At 28.3% G+C, this 20,301-nt stretch overlaps 1 protein-coding gene across 4 annotated transcripts in view; it reads left to right on the top strand.

The window, feature by feature from the left end:
- Positions 1 to 20,301, top strand: part of gro (groucho) — a 57,475-nt gene that overhangs the window by 5,079 nt on the left and 32,095 nt on the right. The window contains exons 3-8 of one of the 4 annotated variants that reach the window (XM_035090430.1): positions 8,534 to 8,646; positions 10,059 to 10,122; positions 15,523 to 15,567; positions 18,666 to 18,728; positions 18,832 to 18,906; positions 18,997 to 19,029. In XM_035090430.1, coding sequence (XP_034946321.1) covers positions 8,534 to 8,646; positions 10,059 to 10,122; positions 15,523 to 15,567; positions 18,666 to 18,728; positions 18,832 to 18,906; positions 18,997 to 19,029 — 393 coding nt within the window. Of the gene's footprint in view, positions 1 to 8,533; positions 8,647 to 10,058; positions 10,123 to 15,522; positions 15,568 to 18,665; positions 18,729 to 18,819; positions 18,907 to 18,996; positions 19,030 to 20,301 lie in introns of those variants that run through there. The other 3 variants (XM_035090431.1, XM_035090433.1, XM_035090432.1) reach the window with 3 other exon arrangements.

Here is a 20,301-nt window from a genome sequence, read left to right as displayed (position 1 = left end):
AGTCAGCGTTGGAATGTTGTTTCAAGCATAAAGTTTGTGTACGAAAAGTTTATGCTGAAGCTAACATCTCTTCAATAGACAGGGTTTCTTTTTTAAATACGTATTAGGTGATCTTACACTGACGAATTCAATTTTTTTGTTTAAAATTTGTAAGTCAATGCTTAGAGGCCTCAAAATCAAAATCTTCAAATTATGAAGCAGCAGTTAGTGCCCATTGCTATAAATTTTTGATTGTAACCTGTTGATAATACTATTGAGTTTTAGCAAAATGATAAGTCCGTGAATCGATTATTGCATATTTATCAAAGATAGATTCTCCTTTTTCAATATCCTTCTCTTATTTTGAAAGATACTTTTTTTTTTAACGACTGCATTTTTTTTTCCATAGAGTTGCCAAACTTCATGAAGGGTGTACCTCAGCAATGTTCACAGCCTTCATTTTATAGTCCAATAAATGAATCATATAAAAACTTACTTCTTCATATACTTTATCGGTATGAATTAATTCTTCATCTTGAATTAATTGTTTTCTATTCAAAATCTTCAATGTCGTATTGTATAATATCTCGCCGATTGATATAACATCATTAAGTATTATAGGTGAAGACTCGGATCCAATTAAATTATTTTCGAAAAGATGACGTTTATAATACATTACTGTATTTTTCAATAATAATTTCGACTTATCACTGCATAAGGATGGTTCAAGAATTGTATCTTCACTGACAAAGGGGCCAGGAAGTTCTTTGCTTTCCGACATTTTGCTATCCAAATCAACGTAGAATTAATTATTACACAAATAAGGAAACACGTCCGTTTAGGGCAAACGCTGAAAATAAACTAACGAACTGTACACTACCCGAGTAGAATTTATTTTTGGGAAAGAGTTCGCATCCAATTCAAATTTCCTAAATTCAAGTTAGGCGCCAAATGGGATACCACATTAGGCCCACATTGGGAATGTAACGCTTGTCCCTATTAGGACCAAGTGAGGAAAGCCTAATTAAGGCAAGTTAAATATAAAAAGTAAGTTTTGTTTGATTATCTCATTTTTTATGATTTTATGTTGTTAAAATACTAATTATTAAACATATTATAATTAAATTTCCGCGAAAATACAGATGCTGCAATTTGTTCCTTGGGGGATCCGAACCTACGATCGCTAGCTTGCTCGCATCTGAGACCAGTGCATTTACCCGCTCGGCTATTCATTTAATTAAAAAATTATTACTATTATATTAATATGAACGAATCCACATGTAAAATTTTTTAACAGATTTATGTAAATCATTATTTATTTTAAATCTCCATAATAAATAATGTTAATGGTTTAAATATTTTCATGCGTTTAAATTATTTATTTTTTCTGAAACTACAATATATTTCCAGTCAACATAATTCAGTTAAGGTTTAATAAAAACAATTAACTATTGTTTAAAGAAAAAACAATATCTGAAAATATATTTATTATTACAATACTTTGTTATGGGAATCTAAAGAAAATACTTAATTTAATAAAAAATTTTTATATTGTTACAAATTCATTTTAAATTCATCCTCACAAAGTTTTTATTTGTTCTTTAAACATTTTAATGAGGATAATGTAATATGTGCCTAATTTAGATGTAATTTTTGTTAACCTAATGCGGACCTGATAAACATTTCCTAATAAATGACGAACTAAGACATCGTTTCAGTTAAGTTTATAAGGTTGTAATTGGGAAGTTATTGGGTAGTGCGAAATTGGGCAAATTTTACTTCATCCTAAAAACAAATTGATCAGGCATAGGTTGGGAATGCCTAATTTACGCTAACCCATTCAATTCCCACTAAGGGCACAATAGATATGTAGGCATGCCTAAAATAAATTCTACTCGGGTAAGAGTAGAATAAGGTGCAGCTGACGAAATCCGAGAACACTACAGACATAGAGGGTCAAGAAACCCTTTTCTTACGATCAGAATTTTTTGTACAGGGGAATGAATTAACGGCACAACGATCGGGTCAAATGAATGAACATCAAATAAAATGTTACCAATTAATAAAAGAATTGATCGAAAAATTTGTATTTTGTAAATTCTTCATATTTTTGATCCTACAAATTTTATTTATTATTAACCAAATGCGAATATTACATTTCCATATTTTAATGTTAAAAATTCGTAAATTTGCGATTTAAGAATGAGTAAAAATTCAAAAGAAAATATTCATAACGAGTTATTCAATGTTAATAAATAATAAAGAATTTTTTTGTCTCAAACTTTAAGAAATTTTATTTTTCAGCAATAGCTGAGTAATGTGCTTCAGGGTTTGAGTATATGAATACACTCACTGAGTACCAAATACATGCAAAATCTCTATTCGATTTAAGGACCTAACGCTCTTGTGGACTCCTTGTTAGTCAAATTATTAGCAATCATCACTTCTTGGATTTTCTGTTTATTGCTAATAAGTTATTTCTCAATATATGTGAAAGTTAGCTAATGAAAGACTCAGCGTGCTCGCAAAATGAATGAATCGATTATATTACTGATTAGACCAAAATCCTACCTGTTCCTTTATGTAGTGGATAATAATAGGGTAACTTTAAGGTAAAAATGAGGTAGTAATATTATGACATACCGTAAAAAAATGTAATCCGAGCTATTTGTTGCCAAATTTCGTTACTAAATCTTATGATCTATTAGTGTTATATCAGAAAATTTAAGTGGACCATGTTTTGGACATTCAACCAAGATCAGATAATCATTTTTACAACAGATAATGGATGATAAAAAAAGTTGACAATCACCTTTACTTGTCAATACATTTCTCTTGACTGAAAAAAAAAACAAATATTCATAAAACAACTATTTTATACGTGATAGTGCATATTAATCGTGAATAAACAATTTGTTAAAACTTATCCTACATGTTGAGAATCACTCTGCTGAAAAAAAAATTCTCGTAGCTTTTTACACAAAATATTATGAAAAATAGCAGGAAAAAAATCGGAACAGTCTCCTAAAATATTTAGAATATTTTATACTCATGTATATGTGCATATACGTTGGAGAAAAAAGGTTTTCACAACTCATGTAGAGAAGACAGTGCTTCAGGTGCTGATGAATATTCACAAGTGTCCAAGCACTGTCTTTCGTTTCTGATTTATTTACTCTTTCTTGTCAGGTTTACGTCTGGCGACTAATGCAATTGACGAAATGCTCGTAATAAAATATGATTAACAAAAATATCTATTCTCAATTTATCAAATACCAATATTTTTTAAAGTGTTTTATTTTTTGATAATAGTGAAAGTAGTATTATTACTATGTAATTTTTATCGATGTAAACTTGATGAAAAAGTAAAAAAAATATAAAACGAATAAAAGTAAAGTAGTATTTAGTAATGTGCAACATTATAATTAAAGGTAATATAGAAGTAATTTTTATTCAATCGTGTCCCTTTCAATATCTATACTCTCTTAATATTATTTTATCGTTTCTCTATCATTTTATTTTCTTACTTTTTATTTTATAACTTTTGTCCTTTTTTTAAAATCATTCTATTGCTTTTCGTAATCTTGCAAATTAATTAGTTTCACTCTCTACTATCGTTCTCTCACCATTTCACGGTGTGCACGGTCGAGCTATTCGACATATCGATTCTCAGATTATTGGAAAACGATTGTTCAACTTAGTTTCCATCCCTCGAGACTTTTACGGGAATTATGAGATTGTCAGGTATTTAAATGAGACCATTTGAAATTGAAATTATATTCAAATTATTTATCTATCGACTGACGCTGTTAATTATTATTTTTTAATATTTCATGATAAATTTTAATTATTACAAGCTTTTAGTGATAAAAAAAAAACATTTTTATGAAACAAATTTTCAAATAAAAACGAAATTAAAAATTGAAGACAATTAAGGGCAAGGCAAATTAAAACAGATTTGACATAAAAAGTAGAAAGTGCAAATTTAATAAAATTTGCCATAGTACTTGTTTTTTTATCTTAAAAAAATGAAATTTAATTAATACCAAGTTGTTTTTTATATTTAGCATAGAAAAAGTTTTAGATTAAAAAAAAATTCTAAAAATTTATTTGCTGATAAACGACATTTAATTGTTTAAGAGACAGTACAGGAAAAGGTAAGATTATCGGCCACTTTTTGTTTTTTTTTCAATTACATTTTACTCTGTGAATTTATCATCAATTGTCACTTTTTACGTTTCCGTTTATTGCAAAGAAGTTATTCTTCAATATATTTTTGGGTTAGCTGACGGACGACACACCATACTCTCATAATAAACGAATGGACCATATTAACAACTGGGCCGTTATCCTACTTTCTCCTCTCGTCATTTTCATATGTAAAATTGAATATCTTGCAAACTACACTGATAAAAGGATTTCTTTGAATGTAACATAATTTATTAGTAGCTAATAAATATATTATTGGAAAAAAATCGAGTAAATATTCATTAACAGTTAAGAAAACCTTTATTAGAGTAGATTTCTTCAGCTCAAATGAATGATTTCTTTCTATTATGAATGCATTCAAGAGATGAGATAAAATAAATTAATAGAATATTAGTTTATATCATCCTTAGAATTATTTAGCAACGTATTAAGTGAAAAGTGACATGTATTTATTAAATGTTTTCAAGTAAAAAGAACAATACAATGATGGTTTTATAATTCTTAATCCTGTAATTTTTCGTGTACTGAGTAAATGACAAGTAACATATGTGCTGAAGATAGTACAACGACGTCATCTTTCAATATTTGATCCCGAGTAGAATTTATTTTAGGCGTGCCTAAATATCTATTGTGCCCTTAGTGGGCATTGAATGGTTAGTGTAAATGAGGTATTTCTAACTTATGCCTAATAAAGTTGTTTTTTGGATGAAATAAGATTTTGCTAATTTCGCATTACCCAATAACTTTCCATTTACAACCTTATGAACTTAACTGACACAATGTCTTCATTCGTCATTTATTAGGAAATGTTTATTAGGTCCGCATTAGGCTCACAAAAATTACATCTAAATTAGGCACATAACACATTATCCTCATTGAAATATTTGAAGAACGAATAAAAACGTTGTAAGGATGAATTGAAAATAAATTTGTAACAATATAAAAGATTTACATTAAATGAGGTATTTTCTTTAAATTTCAATAACAAAGTCTTGTAATAATAAAAATATTTTTAGATATTTTTTGTGCTTTCAATAATAGTTAATTGTTTTTATTAAACCTTAACTGGATTATATTGACTGGAAATATATTGTAGTTTCAGACAAAATAAATAATTTAAAGGTATGAAAATATTTAAGCCATTATCATTATTTATTATTGAGATTTAAAATAAATAATGATTTACATAAATCTGTTAAAAAATTTTACATATGGATTCGTTCATATTAGTATACACGAGGAGGAAGAGGAAATTATTTAATTATTTGATAAAAAAGCAAAAGTTATTGTACATTGCTAAACATTGCCCAAGAAATCCGCTGATCGGTACCTGTTGATATTATTTGATTAAAATTAAGTTTGTTCATTATAATTTATTAGTAATAGTTAAATTTGTTCATCTGAATTTATTAGTTTAAATTAAAGTGCCAACAACGTATTGTAATGCCAAAGGTACCAGCAATATATGTCAGTAGTTTTCAATATTAAATAAATTTTAAATGATCTTATTTTCGATTGTCCTTGATGCGCGCTCCCTCCCCCTTACCATTTACACAATTTTGGCGGAGGATCAAGAAAAATGGTATACGACCCACAGCCAAAAAGTTGGATACCACATACGCCAGAAAATCCAACTTTCTGGCCTTGGTACGTAATATACTATTGAATGCGTTTAATAACTAAGTATTTCAACAATATGAAATCATAAAAAATTAGTTAATTAAGCAATTTAGTTTTTATATTTAACTTGCTTTAATCAGGCTTTCCCCACTTGGTCCCAATAGGAACAAGCGTTAAATTCCCAATGTGGGCCTAATGTGATATTCCATTTGGTGCCTAACTTGAAATTAGGAAATTCAAATTGGGTGCAAACTCTTTCCCAAAAATAAATTCTACTCGGGATACAGACTACGCGACATAAATGGTGCCTCAATTTTGTATAGGAGGATATCGGAAATCGCATGTGTTATCTCTAAAACCTTCAAAAAAATTGGACTGCATTTAAGTTGCGTAGTGAAGTTTTTTTCGTTAACCAATTGATGAAAACATTTAAAAAAATTCTAATGCTTCCGTTAAACTTCGGAGAAGACATTAACAGAGTTTTTAGGTTAAAAAATTTTGGGGAAAGTAAATTTTCCAAAGCGCGTTTAGAATGGCAACACTTTGTCGCCCAGTGCGAGTACACCAGCGATCGAAGATCAATTTATAGTATTGCCAAGTCGTTCTTCCATCTGCAATGCAATAAATATTTTACTGTAAATTAAATTGTAGTAGCTTTATGTCTTGAGTTGAATATAGAAGTTAGTATTCGTAAATACGTCAATTTTTATAAATTTTATACATTATTATCAATTATTTGTTATCGAATTTTTTTCGGTTATTTAATATTTTAAATTATTTAACTCAGAAGATAATGTTGAATAAAAGCCGTACAAGGTGGTGAACAGCTGAGAAAGAAGACAATCGTAATAATTTTGATAATATTGACATTGATCATAATGATTGTTCAGATTAAGAGTCAAGAGAACAAAAATATTAATAATTTAATAGATAACAATTCCAGATATAAGAATAATAACATTAGTTTTAATAACAATATAGATGAAGACGCAAATAATGAAGCTTATCTTCATTTTTTAAGTTTTTTTTTTGACAAGAAATGTACCTATCGAGTTACTACTTCAAACTGGGCTTAAACTTTAATTTAAATTAATTAATTACTTGTTTAAAAAAATGTACTACCGAAGTGATGGTCCCATGTACATCAAGGCGTTAAATGATAATTTTATTTTACATTGTAAGTCGTAAATTTGAAGCCTACTTTAAAGCGGTAACTTCTTCGGTACGATTATTGTACTTATATTTTTAAAAAATCATATAAATTTTGTGCACCACTTAGAATAGCAGCCCTATAATTTTTAAGAATAAAATAATGAGTACTTCACAACAAAAAATGTTTCATGCGGTAACTCAATAGGCCCTAGATTTTGTATCGGACTCTCACTCTATTATATAGTTTATAACAATATGAATTTGTTATAAACAATTATAAATTGTGGTTATTAATTAAGTAATGTGTATATCACACGGATTCGAATGCTTTTAACAATCATTGATTATGACTATTTCAATTTGTTATAAACAATTACTAATAGTAAGTTCGTCTTGTTAGCACAGACAAAGTGTGCTCAGACCTATTTTTTTTATTTTTATTCATTTTGAAAACTTAAAAATAAAATTCACCAATCAGTGCACGAACAAAATGGTTACTCTTTTCTGATTGGTCGATTTAATTTTGTATCCTTTAATTATTGTTTTTTGGTATTTGTTACGGTAATTTAAAATTTTTTTTTGTTATTATCATTATCATTATTGAATTGCAATCTCCGTGATTTTATAAAAAAAAATTATAAATATTTAATTATATTCACACGAACGATTTTTGTAATTGTATCTCTTTGTCTGACAGTAAGTCATAAGTTCTAACCCATTAGAAGTCACTGTACTCGATCGACTGTACAGCTATATTTTTAAGTGTCAATTACAGATCTCGAAAAGTTTACTTGGGTTACCTAATTAGTTGAGTTTATTATAACACTTTTTAAGTATATTCAACATAATTACGAGGGAATTTTTTTTCTGAATTATGCCTTTGATGTTCTAATTACAATATGAGAAGAAAATAAATTTAATATAATTATCGGTTCTTTTTATTTGACCTCTAATGGGTTAATAGATAAGATTAGTTAAATAAGAAAGCTCTGATTATTTTTCTCTGTGTAGGTTAGTCAAAAGATGGCTGAGTATGATAAATATAGGAAATAATAATAAAAAAATGAAAAATCATTAATTGTAATGATATAATATAATTCTTACATGTAAAAGCAGAAAAACAAATATAACTATATTGACCAGTATTATAAATGAGTATACGGTATTATTTAAACATTGATTCAAATACAACCTGTTTGATGACTACTTTTAATGATTGCAACAAGTGAACACCCTCAGCATTTCCCACCCCATTGTACAGGGGTTTCCCTCACCCTCTCAGACCCCTTGACAAGAGTTAGAGAGGGAAGGCCCCCTCTTTCGTGTATCCCGCGAGCCACGTGGATCAACAAGTGGCCAAATCATTCTCTCTGCTTGACGAACCCACCCCTGTAAACTTTCCAGTGCCAATCAAAACCTCAATCGTCATTCTATAGTCCTCTAAAAAATGGTGTTTATTTACCTAACACATCTTACATTTTTTATTGTACATTTCAATTATTGCAAAAAAAATCATCATTTATTTTTAACTTGTCATTTGATGCTTAAGTAAATTTCTTGTTTTGTTTTTCAGGGTGCTGGTGGAAGCACCGGGGCTGCGGGTGGACGTGGGAGTGGGTTTATGGTGGCGGAAACTTGTGAGAGAATCAAGGAGGAATTTAATTTTATTCAACAACAGTATCACTCGTGAGTATCTGTTTCTATTAAATCATTTGCATTTTTCTCATTTCATCATTTCTCAGATAAAATTTTTCTTGTAATATGAAACAAAACTAATCTAATATTGCCAAAAGCAAGAAATAGTCTACTTGTAATTTCTTGAAAGAATACTATCTTATTTAACATTTGAAACAGAGTTCCAATAATTTCGATTTTTAATGGAAGGACACTGTAAATCCAAGTTGTGTTACAGTAAACTTATCCACACGTGTTGAATGTTAAACTCTGTGAACAAATTCTAAATTTTTACACACCTTGAAGTGTGTTGGAAATGACTACAAAGTATCATAGTTTGTGTATAGCAATTTATCATTAACATGCTCAAGGTGTGTTATTTGCACACACCTTCGATTTACAGTGGAATCAAGCTGTACAATACTCTGTAAATTTCTACTTTCCTGATGATTGTGTAATGTATTACTTTATATACGTTCACACAACTGATATTTTCCCTTTCTGACCCATTGTATTGAATTGCATTTTATAAACAGTTACAGTATAACTCTTCTCCAGTAATGTGTTTGTCGAACAAAAAACTTCTACAAAACAATTTTCCCCTCTATCTCTATGTTTATAGTTAATATCATTAAACTGTGAATAATATTTCAATAGATTTATTTTCATTTCTTAAATTATTCTTATTAAACATTATAGCGAATCGAATTGTATATACTTTACCTGCTGTTCAATTTGTTTTGATGAAATTATTATTAGTTTGTATGAAAAAGTTTATGAGCTCTTAGCATAATGAAAATTCGATAATGAAAGTATACAAAATAATTTACTGTTATTTATATTGATAAAATTTTATTTTTTATTTTAATCATTACTTCCATTTCCCATCATTCTGTTATTTTTTTTACGCTATCTGAAGAAGCATTGCAAGCTGCTATCTTGTCTTTTTATTGACAATGACATTTTTCCTTCATTTTTCTCGTTTTTCTATCTCATTTTCTCTCTAACGTCACCCACAACCTCTACTATACTCACTTTTTTATTTTTTTCTCTATTTATTTTATTTTTTTTTTATCTTCCTCCTCGCTTTATTTTTATTTTCTGTCCTCTAGTTTTCTTTACTTTGGATTTCGTGTGGGGTTTCTCTGTAAACTTAAAACGTTAAAATTCCCAAGGGTAGACAGGCAAAAGCAATTTTTATATACTGACAAGACAGACGACAATTTTTATTTATTTATTTTACTTTTATTTCAATTTGTTTATATGCTTGTATCTGTGTGGGAAAAACATTTAATTCATTCATTCCTTAATCTTTCTTCCACATGCTAATAAATTTTATTGTAGCTTATATTTATTTTTTAAACTCGGTTTTTAATATTTAGTTATGCAGGTTTTTTTCATAGTTGTTTCTTTTTGTTTTTCAGATTGAAACTGGAATTTGATAAACTGGCTAGTGAAAAAACTGAAATGCAAAGGCATTATGTTATGGTGAGTGGCGAAGAAAAAAATATATTAATGTGAACTCTATTTGCACTATTGAATAATAAGAATATATAGTTGAGTTGTTTATCCACGTTTCTTTTCATTTCTGCAAGTAACGTATTTAAATTAATTATTCATCAAAAAGATTTTTGTATACAGAATTGTTGGATAGAAATTTATATCTCACAGTACTCTCTGGTCTTTTATATCGCATTAAAATGAATGAATATGTTACTGAAGTGAGTCGATATAATGTATATTTGTATACTCGTGTAGATTTGGATGCCGAAATATATTGCAGGAAATAGAATACTTGAAATGAAATATCGAAAAAATAGTCGACATATTTTCGAGATTATTCCAATATGATTTTAAATAAAACTAGAAATACAACGTGTGCTCTCCGAGTGCGCTGTCGCAAGTTAACAACGAAAAAAATTATTCAATTTTTATTTGTATCCATTTTGAAAACTTAAAAATAAAATTCACCAATCAGTGCACGAACAAAATGGTTACTCTTTTCTGATTGGTCGATTTAATTTTGTATCCTTTAATTATTGTTTTTTGGTATTTGTTACGGTAATTTAAAATTTTTTTTTGTTATTATCATTATCATTATTGAATTGCAATCTTCGTGATTTTATAAAAAAAAATTATAAATATTCAATTATATTCACACGAACGATTTTTGTAATTGTATCTCTTTGTCTGACATTAAGTCATGAGTTTTAATAGTGGATAAGTAATGTATGGATTTACGATTATATTTAAACTTATATATAAAATCTAATACACTATATAATATAATATTTAGCATAAAACAATGGGTCTGAACCGCCCACTTTTCACTGACAGTATGAGTTGTAACCTTTAATGGATTTAAACAGTGAAAAATATTTGTTTTGTTTATAATAAAATAGAATTGTTATAAACAGTATCCAATTATTGGGAGATATGTATTGTCATTTTCAACAATGTTTTTCTAATATTGACCCAATTCGTTGGTAGCATTTATCATTCAATAGATGAAGATAATGTTTGGTTCTTCACAACAAATTGCAATTACACACTGTAAATTTTAGTGTTCTATTTTAAAGCATTAAAAGGGTTTTAATATGACGTCACCCATTTGATTAACATTGTCTCTCAAATTCGTATTTGATTCTTACTTTGAAAAATGGGTCTGGGCTTAGTTTTTACCCTGACGACGAATTTCCCATCAGTTGAAATCTGTAACCCTAGTAGGGTATGCCAGTCTTACCAGTAAATGAAGTTATCATCTAGTCATGACTTAGTACAGAACCATTGCTGAATGATGACTTCCTGCCAATCCCAATACCAGCCCAATAATGGCTCTGTTGTTCCTACTAGGGAATTTTCTCATCTTTTGGTTTTTTTGTTTATAAAAAATAACTGTTGTTCTGAACAATACATAATTGTCTAGAGTCATATGAAGTTATTAATAATCATATTATATTGATTTCAGTTATCAATAATGTTAATCTTCTAATAAGTAGAATCTACTTCAAATGTCGCCTTCACTCAACTTATTTTACACTCTTTTTATTATAAACAAAACGGCTGGACTGAATTTTTCAAACTTCTCTCAGATCTTCTTCACTGTATTATCTTTAAAATGAAATTTGTCCTGAGTTGATGTCTTCACTAATTCTGAAGATATCGAAAACGAAAAAAAATCTGACATACGCATGTACGCACATACATACATACATACATACATACATACATACATACATACATACATACATACATACATACATACATACATACATACATACATACATACATACATACATACATACATACATACATATTTAGACCTTCTAATATAGTTTCAAATGTCTTAAAACGTAAAGATGATAATATTACGAATTTCAAAAATCGACCCTATTACAATAACTTCTTAATGGGAAGTTAATAAAACTTAATGTTTTTCGTGGATAAAAAATTACTCATTTCTACATTAAAAATGAATCTAAAACATTTATTTTAAGGAATATTTATTTGTTTCTATAAAAAAATTATTTGAAAAAAGTAATTCAAAGGATGAATAAAATATTAATTTCTATTTATCTTCTTACGTTTTAATTGTAAGCAAAGCAAAAAAAAGTTAAATTCACGGGGAGACTAAAATAAATTAATTAATAAGATATTTGAAACGGAACTTGGCAATTTAATGCGTAAAAAGGTAAAGGGTTAAAGTATGCGGTAATTAATCTAACCGTTCGTTCAACGCAATAACGATAATCGTCACGAGAACGGACGTATTATTTCGTTCTCTTGTCGTGGTAATATTGAAGTAGGGGTTGGCAAGCATCTCTAACATCAACGTAGGTATGTGGAAGAGCGAGCACGAGAGAGAATTCACCCTCCTTGTAAACTGCAACATCGACGCGACAATCGAAAGAGCAAGTGAGTGCGACCAGCAAGATGTGAGGGTGGTTGACGGTAACGAGGGGCTAAGAGGGTAGAGAGTTGAGCAGGTAATCGATATCTCCAAAGTAAACCATCAGACAGAGACACTATGACAGCCTCTCTGAGCATAGTTGTAGTTGAGGGTGATTATCAGAAATAGCATGGAAAAGAACAGAAGTGAGAAATAAATGTCAAGAGTTTGTTAAATGCGATATAAATTGATGAAATTTTCATTCAAGTATTTGGCTACATAAATATTTATTATGTTTATTTATTGCTATATTTTTTTTATTTAGTAAATATTATTATTACCCAAATATTTTATTACCTGACTCAAAATTAAGGAAGATCCCTCGCTACCGAGTAATCAAGTTAGAAAAAATGTTTAAAAAAATTTTAATTCACCTAAAATATAATAAATCATTTTTCATAAATTTAATTATGTTTAAAAAGTTCGTGGAATGTATAAAATATTAAATAAGATTTATTCAACAATTTTTTATATTTATAAGTAGACTTTGCATTGACTTTAGTAGTTTTTGACTCATAAGTCTGGCAACGTCGCAAGTAAACAACATACACATGGTTATATTTACCGAGTGTTTGGCGGCTGCTTACTAACCTTACTGTGAAGTTTTGAATGTTTTAAAGATGAATTTCTATAATGTCAGAAGTAACCATGGAGTGTCAAAAGGACAATTTATTACAATGAAACGACAATTATGGCGAAACAATCAACTTGCTAGTATCCAAAAAAGGAAAAAGAAAATTAATAACCCTGTGTATGTTTACATCGATGGTCGCAGAATTGTAGAGCTAAAATAACTCGCTAAATTTATCAAATTAAATTTCGAAAACAATAAAAGGTAAATTGGCAGCAGCTGGTTTTTCAATGAGCGTTCTACAAGAAGCTTATAAATCTGGAGAAGATGCAGTGAAACAGTTGCTAATGGGTGATGTAAATGGTCGTCCACGTATAACTAAAAATGAAAGAATTATTTCTAATATTTTAGAAGCATTGAAAAATAATAAAGATCCATCAATTTCTAGTTAAATTAGAAATAATTCATCGATAAAACTTGCACTAACTAAATAATATTAACTGACAAAATATTTTTCAAATAAATGTATTCAAAGATTACATTTTTTTTCAAATGACATATTTTATATGATAAAATTTTTACGTATTGTTAATTATTTATGATAAAAATATAATAAAATTTTGTAATGATTAAAAAATATTTTTAATTAATATTTTTATTTATGTGTTAATTTGATTTTATTGAAATATAGCGTATTAAACTATCAACATATATATACATATATATATATATATGTATATATATACGTATACAAATTCATGCGACGTTGCCATATTTCAATAAGATTTAAGAACGAAATTTATTTAGGCTGTCTAACACTTTCAAATACAAATATTTCAAAAATTTTAACGATAACGTCAACTTTAAAATATTTTATTATAATCTTAATAAACTCAAATATATAGAAAATTATTAAAATTACTGTCATCTACTCTATAAAGATGAATATTACACGTCTAAAGTTCAATCCTCATAACAGGTTACGTTATTTAGTGTATTTTTAATTAATAATTACTCTTTTAATTGATCGACAAGGTACCCAAATTTTTGTTTTATAGAATAATATGTTTCGTTAACTATAACATACCGAAAATTCGGATCATTATCTACTAATTTATTTTTTCTATTACTGCCGAGGGAACTTCCTTAAAAGTTTGTTATAGACTGATTTCTTTCATGTTGGAAAATGCCGATAGAATAAAGACTTGATATTAGCTATCACTGTAAATCAAAATGTAAAAATTAAACATTGGCAGGGTTTACAATGTTTAAAGCCATAAACGAATTATAGCAGTTTCGTAGACGAATTTTAAACGCTTCTAAGTGTTTAGCAAAATGCTATCGTTTGTTTATAGTGTTTAAGGTTGTAAACACTTAGGTGTTTCATTACTAAACACTTCAAACGTTTTATTACTAAAAACTTTAATTTTTCCTTGAAAGTAATAAGTGTTTAGAAATTCAATCTCTATTAACACTTAAAGTGTATAGTTTCTAATCACGGATAAAACACTTGGATTAGCAATGATCGGCTTGACGGAACTCGTAATACAGTAAAACCTATATTACATTTATTTCTTTTGTTTTGGGATTTGTCTAATCAAATTGCGAAGGAAATTTCTACTCTTTTGCTATACTTCTCATTAGATTTTCAAAGTTCCAATGTAAGCGAGGTTTTACTGTGTCGTTTTTCTTTTAATTTTTAGTCCTATAGTAAGCTGTGATTGTATACTAAGGTCCTGTATTAAGCCTGGTGTTGGACCTAACCAGTTTCTATACCTACCAGGATCAACTAATGGTTATGCTTACGAATTAAGTTCATCAATCCAACATAAATAAGTTCTTTTTTCAATTAATTACTTATGTAATTTACACTAATTAAACGGAATAGATTTTTGGATTTTTTTATTCTTTTTTGTTCCCTTCAAACTTTTTTAACATTACTTTTGGGAAATAATTGTCACTTTTATTGGAAAATTCAATCTGAAATTTATTGTAAAAATATTTCAATTCAATCAATCAAATTTATTTTTTATGTTTATTTATCTACATTTATTTATCAATTATTTTTTAATTATTTATTAACAAATTAAATATTTGATTTTCAGAATGGGTTTTCATATCGTACTGTGACTATAGTCCATTTATTAATTGCTCAATCATGTCAGTTCATAAAGCTTGATTACTGACTAATTATCTAAATAAATTTTTAATTTTCAAGATCAAAATTCCATGCGATTCTTATTAATTTAATTTATCTTCCAAATAATGATTATAAAAATTGTGGTCAATCTCTGGGGGAGGAAATAATTTTTTTTTTTTAATTTTATAGTATGAAAATGAGAAAATCTGATAGCACTTTATTTTCCAGTATTACGAAATGTCCTACGGCCTGAATATGGAAATGCACAAGCAGGTAATTTAAACAATGCATAATCTACCAACTATTTTATTATTGTAGACATTTGAAACATTTTTTCTTAAATAATGTATTTTTTTATTTTTTAACTTTTGTTGCTTGAAGTCAACACTTCCGGCAACTGCTTTTATTGCCTATTTTATCGTTTTACTTTTATTTTATATCTTGGTTGAGTTGAATTAGTTGGCATTGTCCCAATTTAACTATTTTACTTTCTTTTAATAACCTCAAACAAAACCGTCAAAAATTTTTTTTCTGTTCTCAATGTAAACTTTCCTTTAACTAATAACTTAACTCTAACAAAATAAAAAAAAATTGATTTAAAAAAAGCTCGTATGCAAGTGTTATAATGTAATAGAATAATCATCATGTAATTACAGAAAAAAAAAATTATTTTTAGTGGTCTTAAAGTATAGACCATTTACTTTGCTATCTTCCTCTTGTTCCGTTCTTTCTTTTCATTTTTCACGCTCCAAAAACTCCCGGAAATTTTCTAAGACCTTTGTTTTATTCGGAGCTATTTTTTAAACATTCACAATGAGTGTCTGTCAAAAAGTAAGCCTGGAATCATTGTCTCAAGTGTGACAAATATTTAGAGATATTTTTCATGGTAAAATTCTTTTTTTTGTTTTAAGTGAACAAAAAAGTTTTTTACGATTTATAATTTAGTATATACCGCTCAATAGATAAGGTGAATTTAAAATGACGAATATGGCGTCATAAATTATAATCTTAATTTCATCTTATTAGCCTGTTAGTCCCCAACAGTATTTAGGCACAATTTTGGTAGATTGGTCTAAAATTTCACTTGATTGAGTTTAAAGAATATTTTATCAATTTTAGCCTCAACTCAGTCTTACTCATTCCCAGGAAATAGTCTCAATTAACGTTAACGATAAAATTCAATAAAAATATTCATAAAATTTTAGTCTTATTGATTTCATGGAATGAGTCTCAATTGATATTTAACTAACGGGTAGCATATTACCTTTTTGATGAATAGAATTCAACGAAAAATTTTATTATTTTTAGACTTAACTTAGTCTCAGTGACTTCAAAAAATAACTTCCAAAAAATTAAATGCGCCTTAGTTTTAAATTAATCCTGATTATGCTTTGTAGAATATTTCACAAAATTCTGCCCTAGTTAGTCTCAATATAATAATTTTGTTTATTTGTCTCAATTTCTAAAAAGTTTAGTGTTAAATGCAATTTTTCAATTCTAAAAAATTTAAAAAAATCTGAAAAACAAAATAATGACAATACATTTATATTTTTATCGACAATCGCAAGTTATCGTTGGACGAAACAAAAATTCACAGACTGACCAATTGCATATAACTCATCTTCCACCTGACATGTCGTCCATATTTCTTTTATTCTGAACAATTTTATTTTAGCCCCTATCTCATTTTTATTTCTTCTTTTCTGTACCATCCAAGCCACCCATCCACCACTACTACCATCACTGTCACCCTTCCCCCCTCCTTCTAACTCCCTCTTATCCACGTCCATCGAGAATTTTCGAGGGTGTGAGTAGTTGGATTTTTTCTTTCTCTAGTCTCGCATGGCAGCTACGCGGAAAGTGTGTACTAGCGTTGTTTTATTTGGCTCTCCGGCTGCATTGGAGAGGGTTGAAGCGAGTGTGGTCGTTGGAAAGTTGAAAGGGGGATTGGAGAAAGGGAGGGAGTGGAAGAGACTAAAATAGGGAGAGAGGGAATACAAGAGAGGAGGATGGGAACGATGACATCGATTTTTTTACCCATTGCTAATCTCAATACACCCCGTTTACTTCAATCCCCCTTCGATGTCTACCGGCTTCTATACCTCTCATCTCACCCCCTTTTATCATCTCTACCAATCCTCTGTTACCTTTTTACCCCTTTATCATTCCTAGTACCATTCGTTTACCGAGAATCGTTGCTGCATGTGCATCGAACACATTTGCAAAAAAAGAATAACCATTTTTTTCCGTTGCGTCCTCATTCGTTCGCTCATTCGCTTCAATCCTTTTATTTTTCTTCCACGCCCTTTTTCTCTATACTAAATCGCTAAAAATGATATTTAAAAAATTTCTTTTTTATTCATTAATTAACACAGTCAGCTTTTTTTTAATTATATCAACACTTCAAAGGTTTAAAACTTTCATTTAGTTTTATTTAAATTCATTATCTTACCTGAATATTCTACATATTTTGTTTATTATTAATTATGGTTTTTTTGGTAAAATCAATTTTTCATCATGAAATTTTTTGTTTATTCGCGGTATTTTTTTTGTCAAAGAACTTTGAAAAGTGGAACTTGAATTAAATATGAAATATTTAAGGAAAAAACTAATAATTTATCTGAATATATTTTTGTCTGCTTATTTGCTAAGGATTTTTCGTTTTTTCTCTTATCTTCTGTTCGATAAAATGAGGAGAATAGACGAAGCGAAAAAGCTACCGATTTATTCATTAGCACCATATTCTTATGGATTTCTATTAATAGGCTAAAGTGAGTGTACGCGATATTTTTTTTGTTTTATTCTATCACATTAAATTATTTCTTTTAATCAATGCCATCTTTCTTGTTACATTTGACTGTCTCAATAACCTATGAAAAAAGAACAAGAAAATACCTGGAAGCTAAATGAAATAATTATAAATCACATAATTTATTTGAAATTAGATAGAAAATGATTTAAAACCATTAAGAAATTCCTAATTAGCGAAGATAAAGATTATAGAAAATTCCTAGTCGTTAGAGTAAAATTTTTTAAAATTAAAAAAAAAAATCCCTATACATCTTAATACTAATCTAGCATGTGATACAAAATAACTAAACACTAAAAAGTCCCTAATCATTAGAGCGAAATTTCAAGTAGTCAAAACACAATCTCTGCACATCAATTTCCTTAAAATTATCCATTTTGTTTCTAATTTTTTTTTTTCTAATTCTTAATACGAAAATGTTCAAATTTAAAAAAAAAAAAAAAACGTTTTAGAGCTAACAAAAATTATTTTCTGTTATTAAATATAACAGTGAATACAATAAAAAGAAATAATTGAAATGATATGATAATAATTAATGGAAGTAATAAATATCATTTTACAGACGGAAATAGCGAAGAGATTGAGCGTGATAATATCACAGATAATGCCCTGTTTAGCGCAAGAGGTGAGTTTATTGATTGTTGATTATAAAGCGCCGCGTGCCGCGTGACTTTAGTTACGATAACTAAAGAAGCACGACGACGCGATAATGATAGCCTCGCTTCTAGCACCAGCAGCAAGTGGCAAATGCGGTGGAGAGGGCAAAACAAGTCACCATGACGGAGCTCAATGCAATTATTGGAGTAAGTTTTATTTTGTTATTTTCATCAATTTATTATTTCATGATATTTATCATAAATTGTCTTATTTATTATTGTTGATTTTCTGTTCAGCAACAGCAACAACAAGGATTGCAACAACTTTTGGTGAGTATTCTTATATTGATCAGTGATTTTCAAGCTTTTCATTCTTCCCCGATTCTATTGATTTTCAAAGCTTGCGTTTAAGATAAGTTTGAGAGACACTTTGAGCTTTTTAATGATATCCAACTCATTTTTTTATGATCAGTTCTTCAAGAGTTAAAAACATTTCAAGTAATAGATTGTTTTCACCAGTAAATTGATTCCAGTCAATTTTTTAAGTTTAAAACCTCAAGTACGGAAACTTTTCTTTAAAGTTTATATTATTTTGAAGATATTTAGAACTTGGAAATAATTAACATAACACTTTTTTTTATTTATTCCAAATGCTTTACTCAAAGTGGAGCTTGTAAACTCTAAAGTGTGTACAAATTGAGTTTCAAAAAAGCTCCAAATTTTGATTTGAAAATTATTTTAAGGAAAAATAGGCAAAGACTAAGTTGTTTAATTAACTAATTTTTAACATTGTGTCAGTTAAGTTCATAAGGTTGTAAATGCGAAGTTATTGGGTAGTGCGAAATTAGAAAAATCTTATTTCATCCAAAAAACAACTTTATTAGGCATAAGTTAGAAATACCTAATTTACACTAACCCATTCAATGCCCAATAAGGGCACAATAGGTATTTAGGCACGCCTAAAATAAATTCTACTTGGGTACACGAAAAAAATTATCTGTAATGACAACAGATTTTAGTCAAGTAAACTAGATGAAATTGACATTCTTAACTCTCTTTGTATCGACACCAGTTTTAAAAAGAATAATTTCACATGTTTGTTATTTTCACGAAAGAAAAAAGGAATTGTAAGAACAATTTATGTTCTATCAGTTGATTTTTATGATTTTTTCTTCGGAATATAATTAGCATAGTCATTGGTTCTTCAATTTTATGAATTTTATTATTTTTATAATATTCAAATTATTATAGTTTTATTATTAAACGAAAATAGCATAAATAAGATGTTTACGATAGTGAAAAGTTAATTAATCAGACTAGTTTGTTAGTAAACATGCATGATATTCTTGTAAACAATAATTCTACTGATGGTTGTATTCATATTTACAACAGTTTTTTTTATTGTAATTACAGACTACAGTTGTAAATTTTACAATTTTTTCTGTTGAGATCACAAAAAAAATAACAGCAACATATTGAAAATCTGTTGCTATTACAGATAATTTTTTTCCGTGTGGAGCTTGCAAGCTTGACAGTGCCGTTAAAAGTAATTATGAATACACGTTTTTTTTTTGTAATACATTTTCTGAGGAAGTATTTGAC

This window comes from Chelonus insularis, unplaced genomic scaffold (genome assembly GCF_013357705.1).
Source record: "Chelonus insularis isolate UGA/USDA-ARS -01 unplaced genomic scaffold, ASM1335770v1 contig_77_pilon, whole genome shotgun sequence".
NCBI classification, from domain to species: domain Eukaryota; kingdom Metazoa; phylum Arthropoda; class Insecta; order Hymenoptera; family Braconidae; genus Chelonus; species Chelonus insularis.
This window is presented reverse-complemented; position numbering and strand designations above follow the sequence as displayed.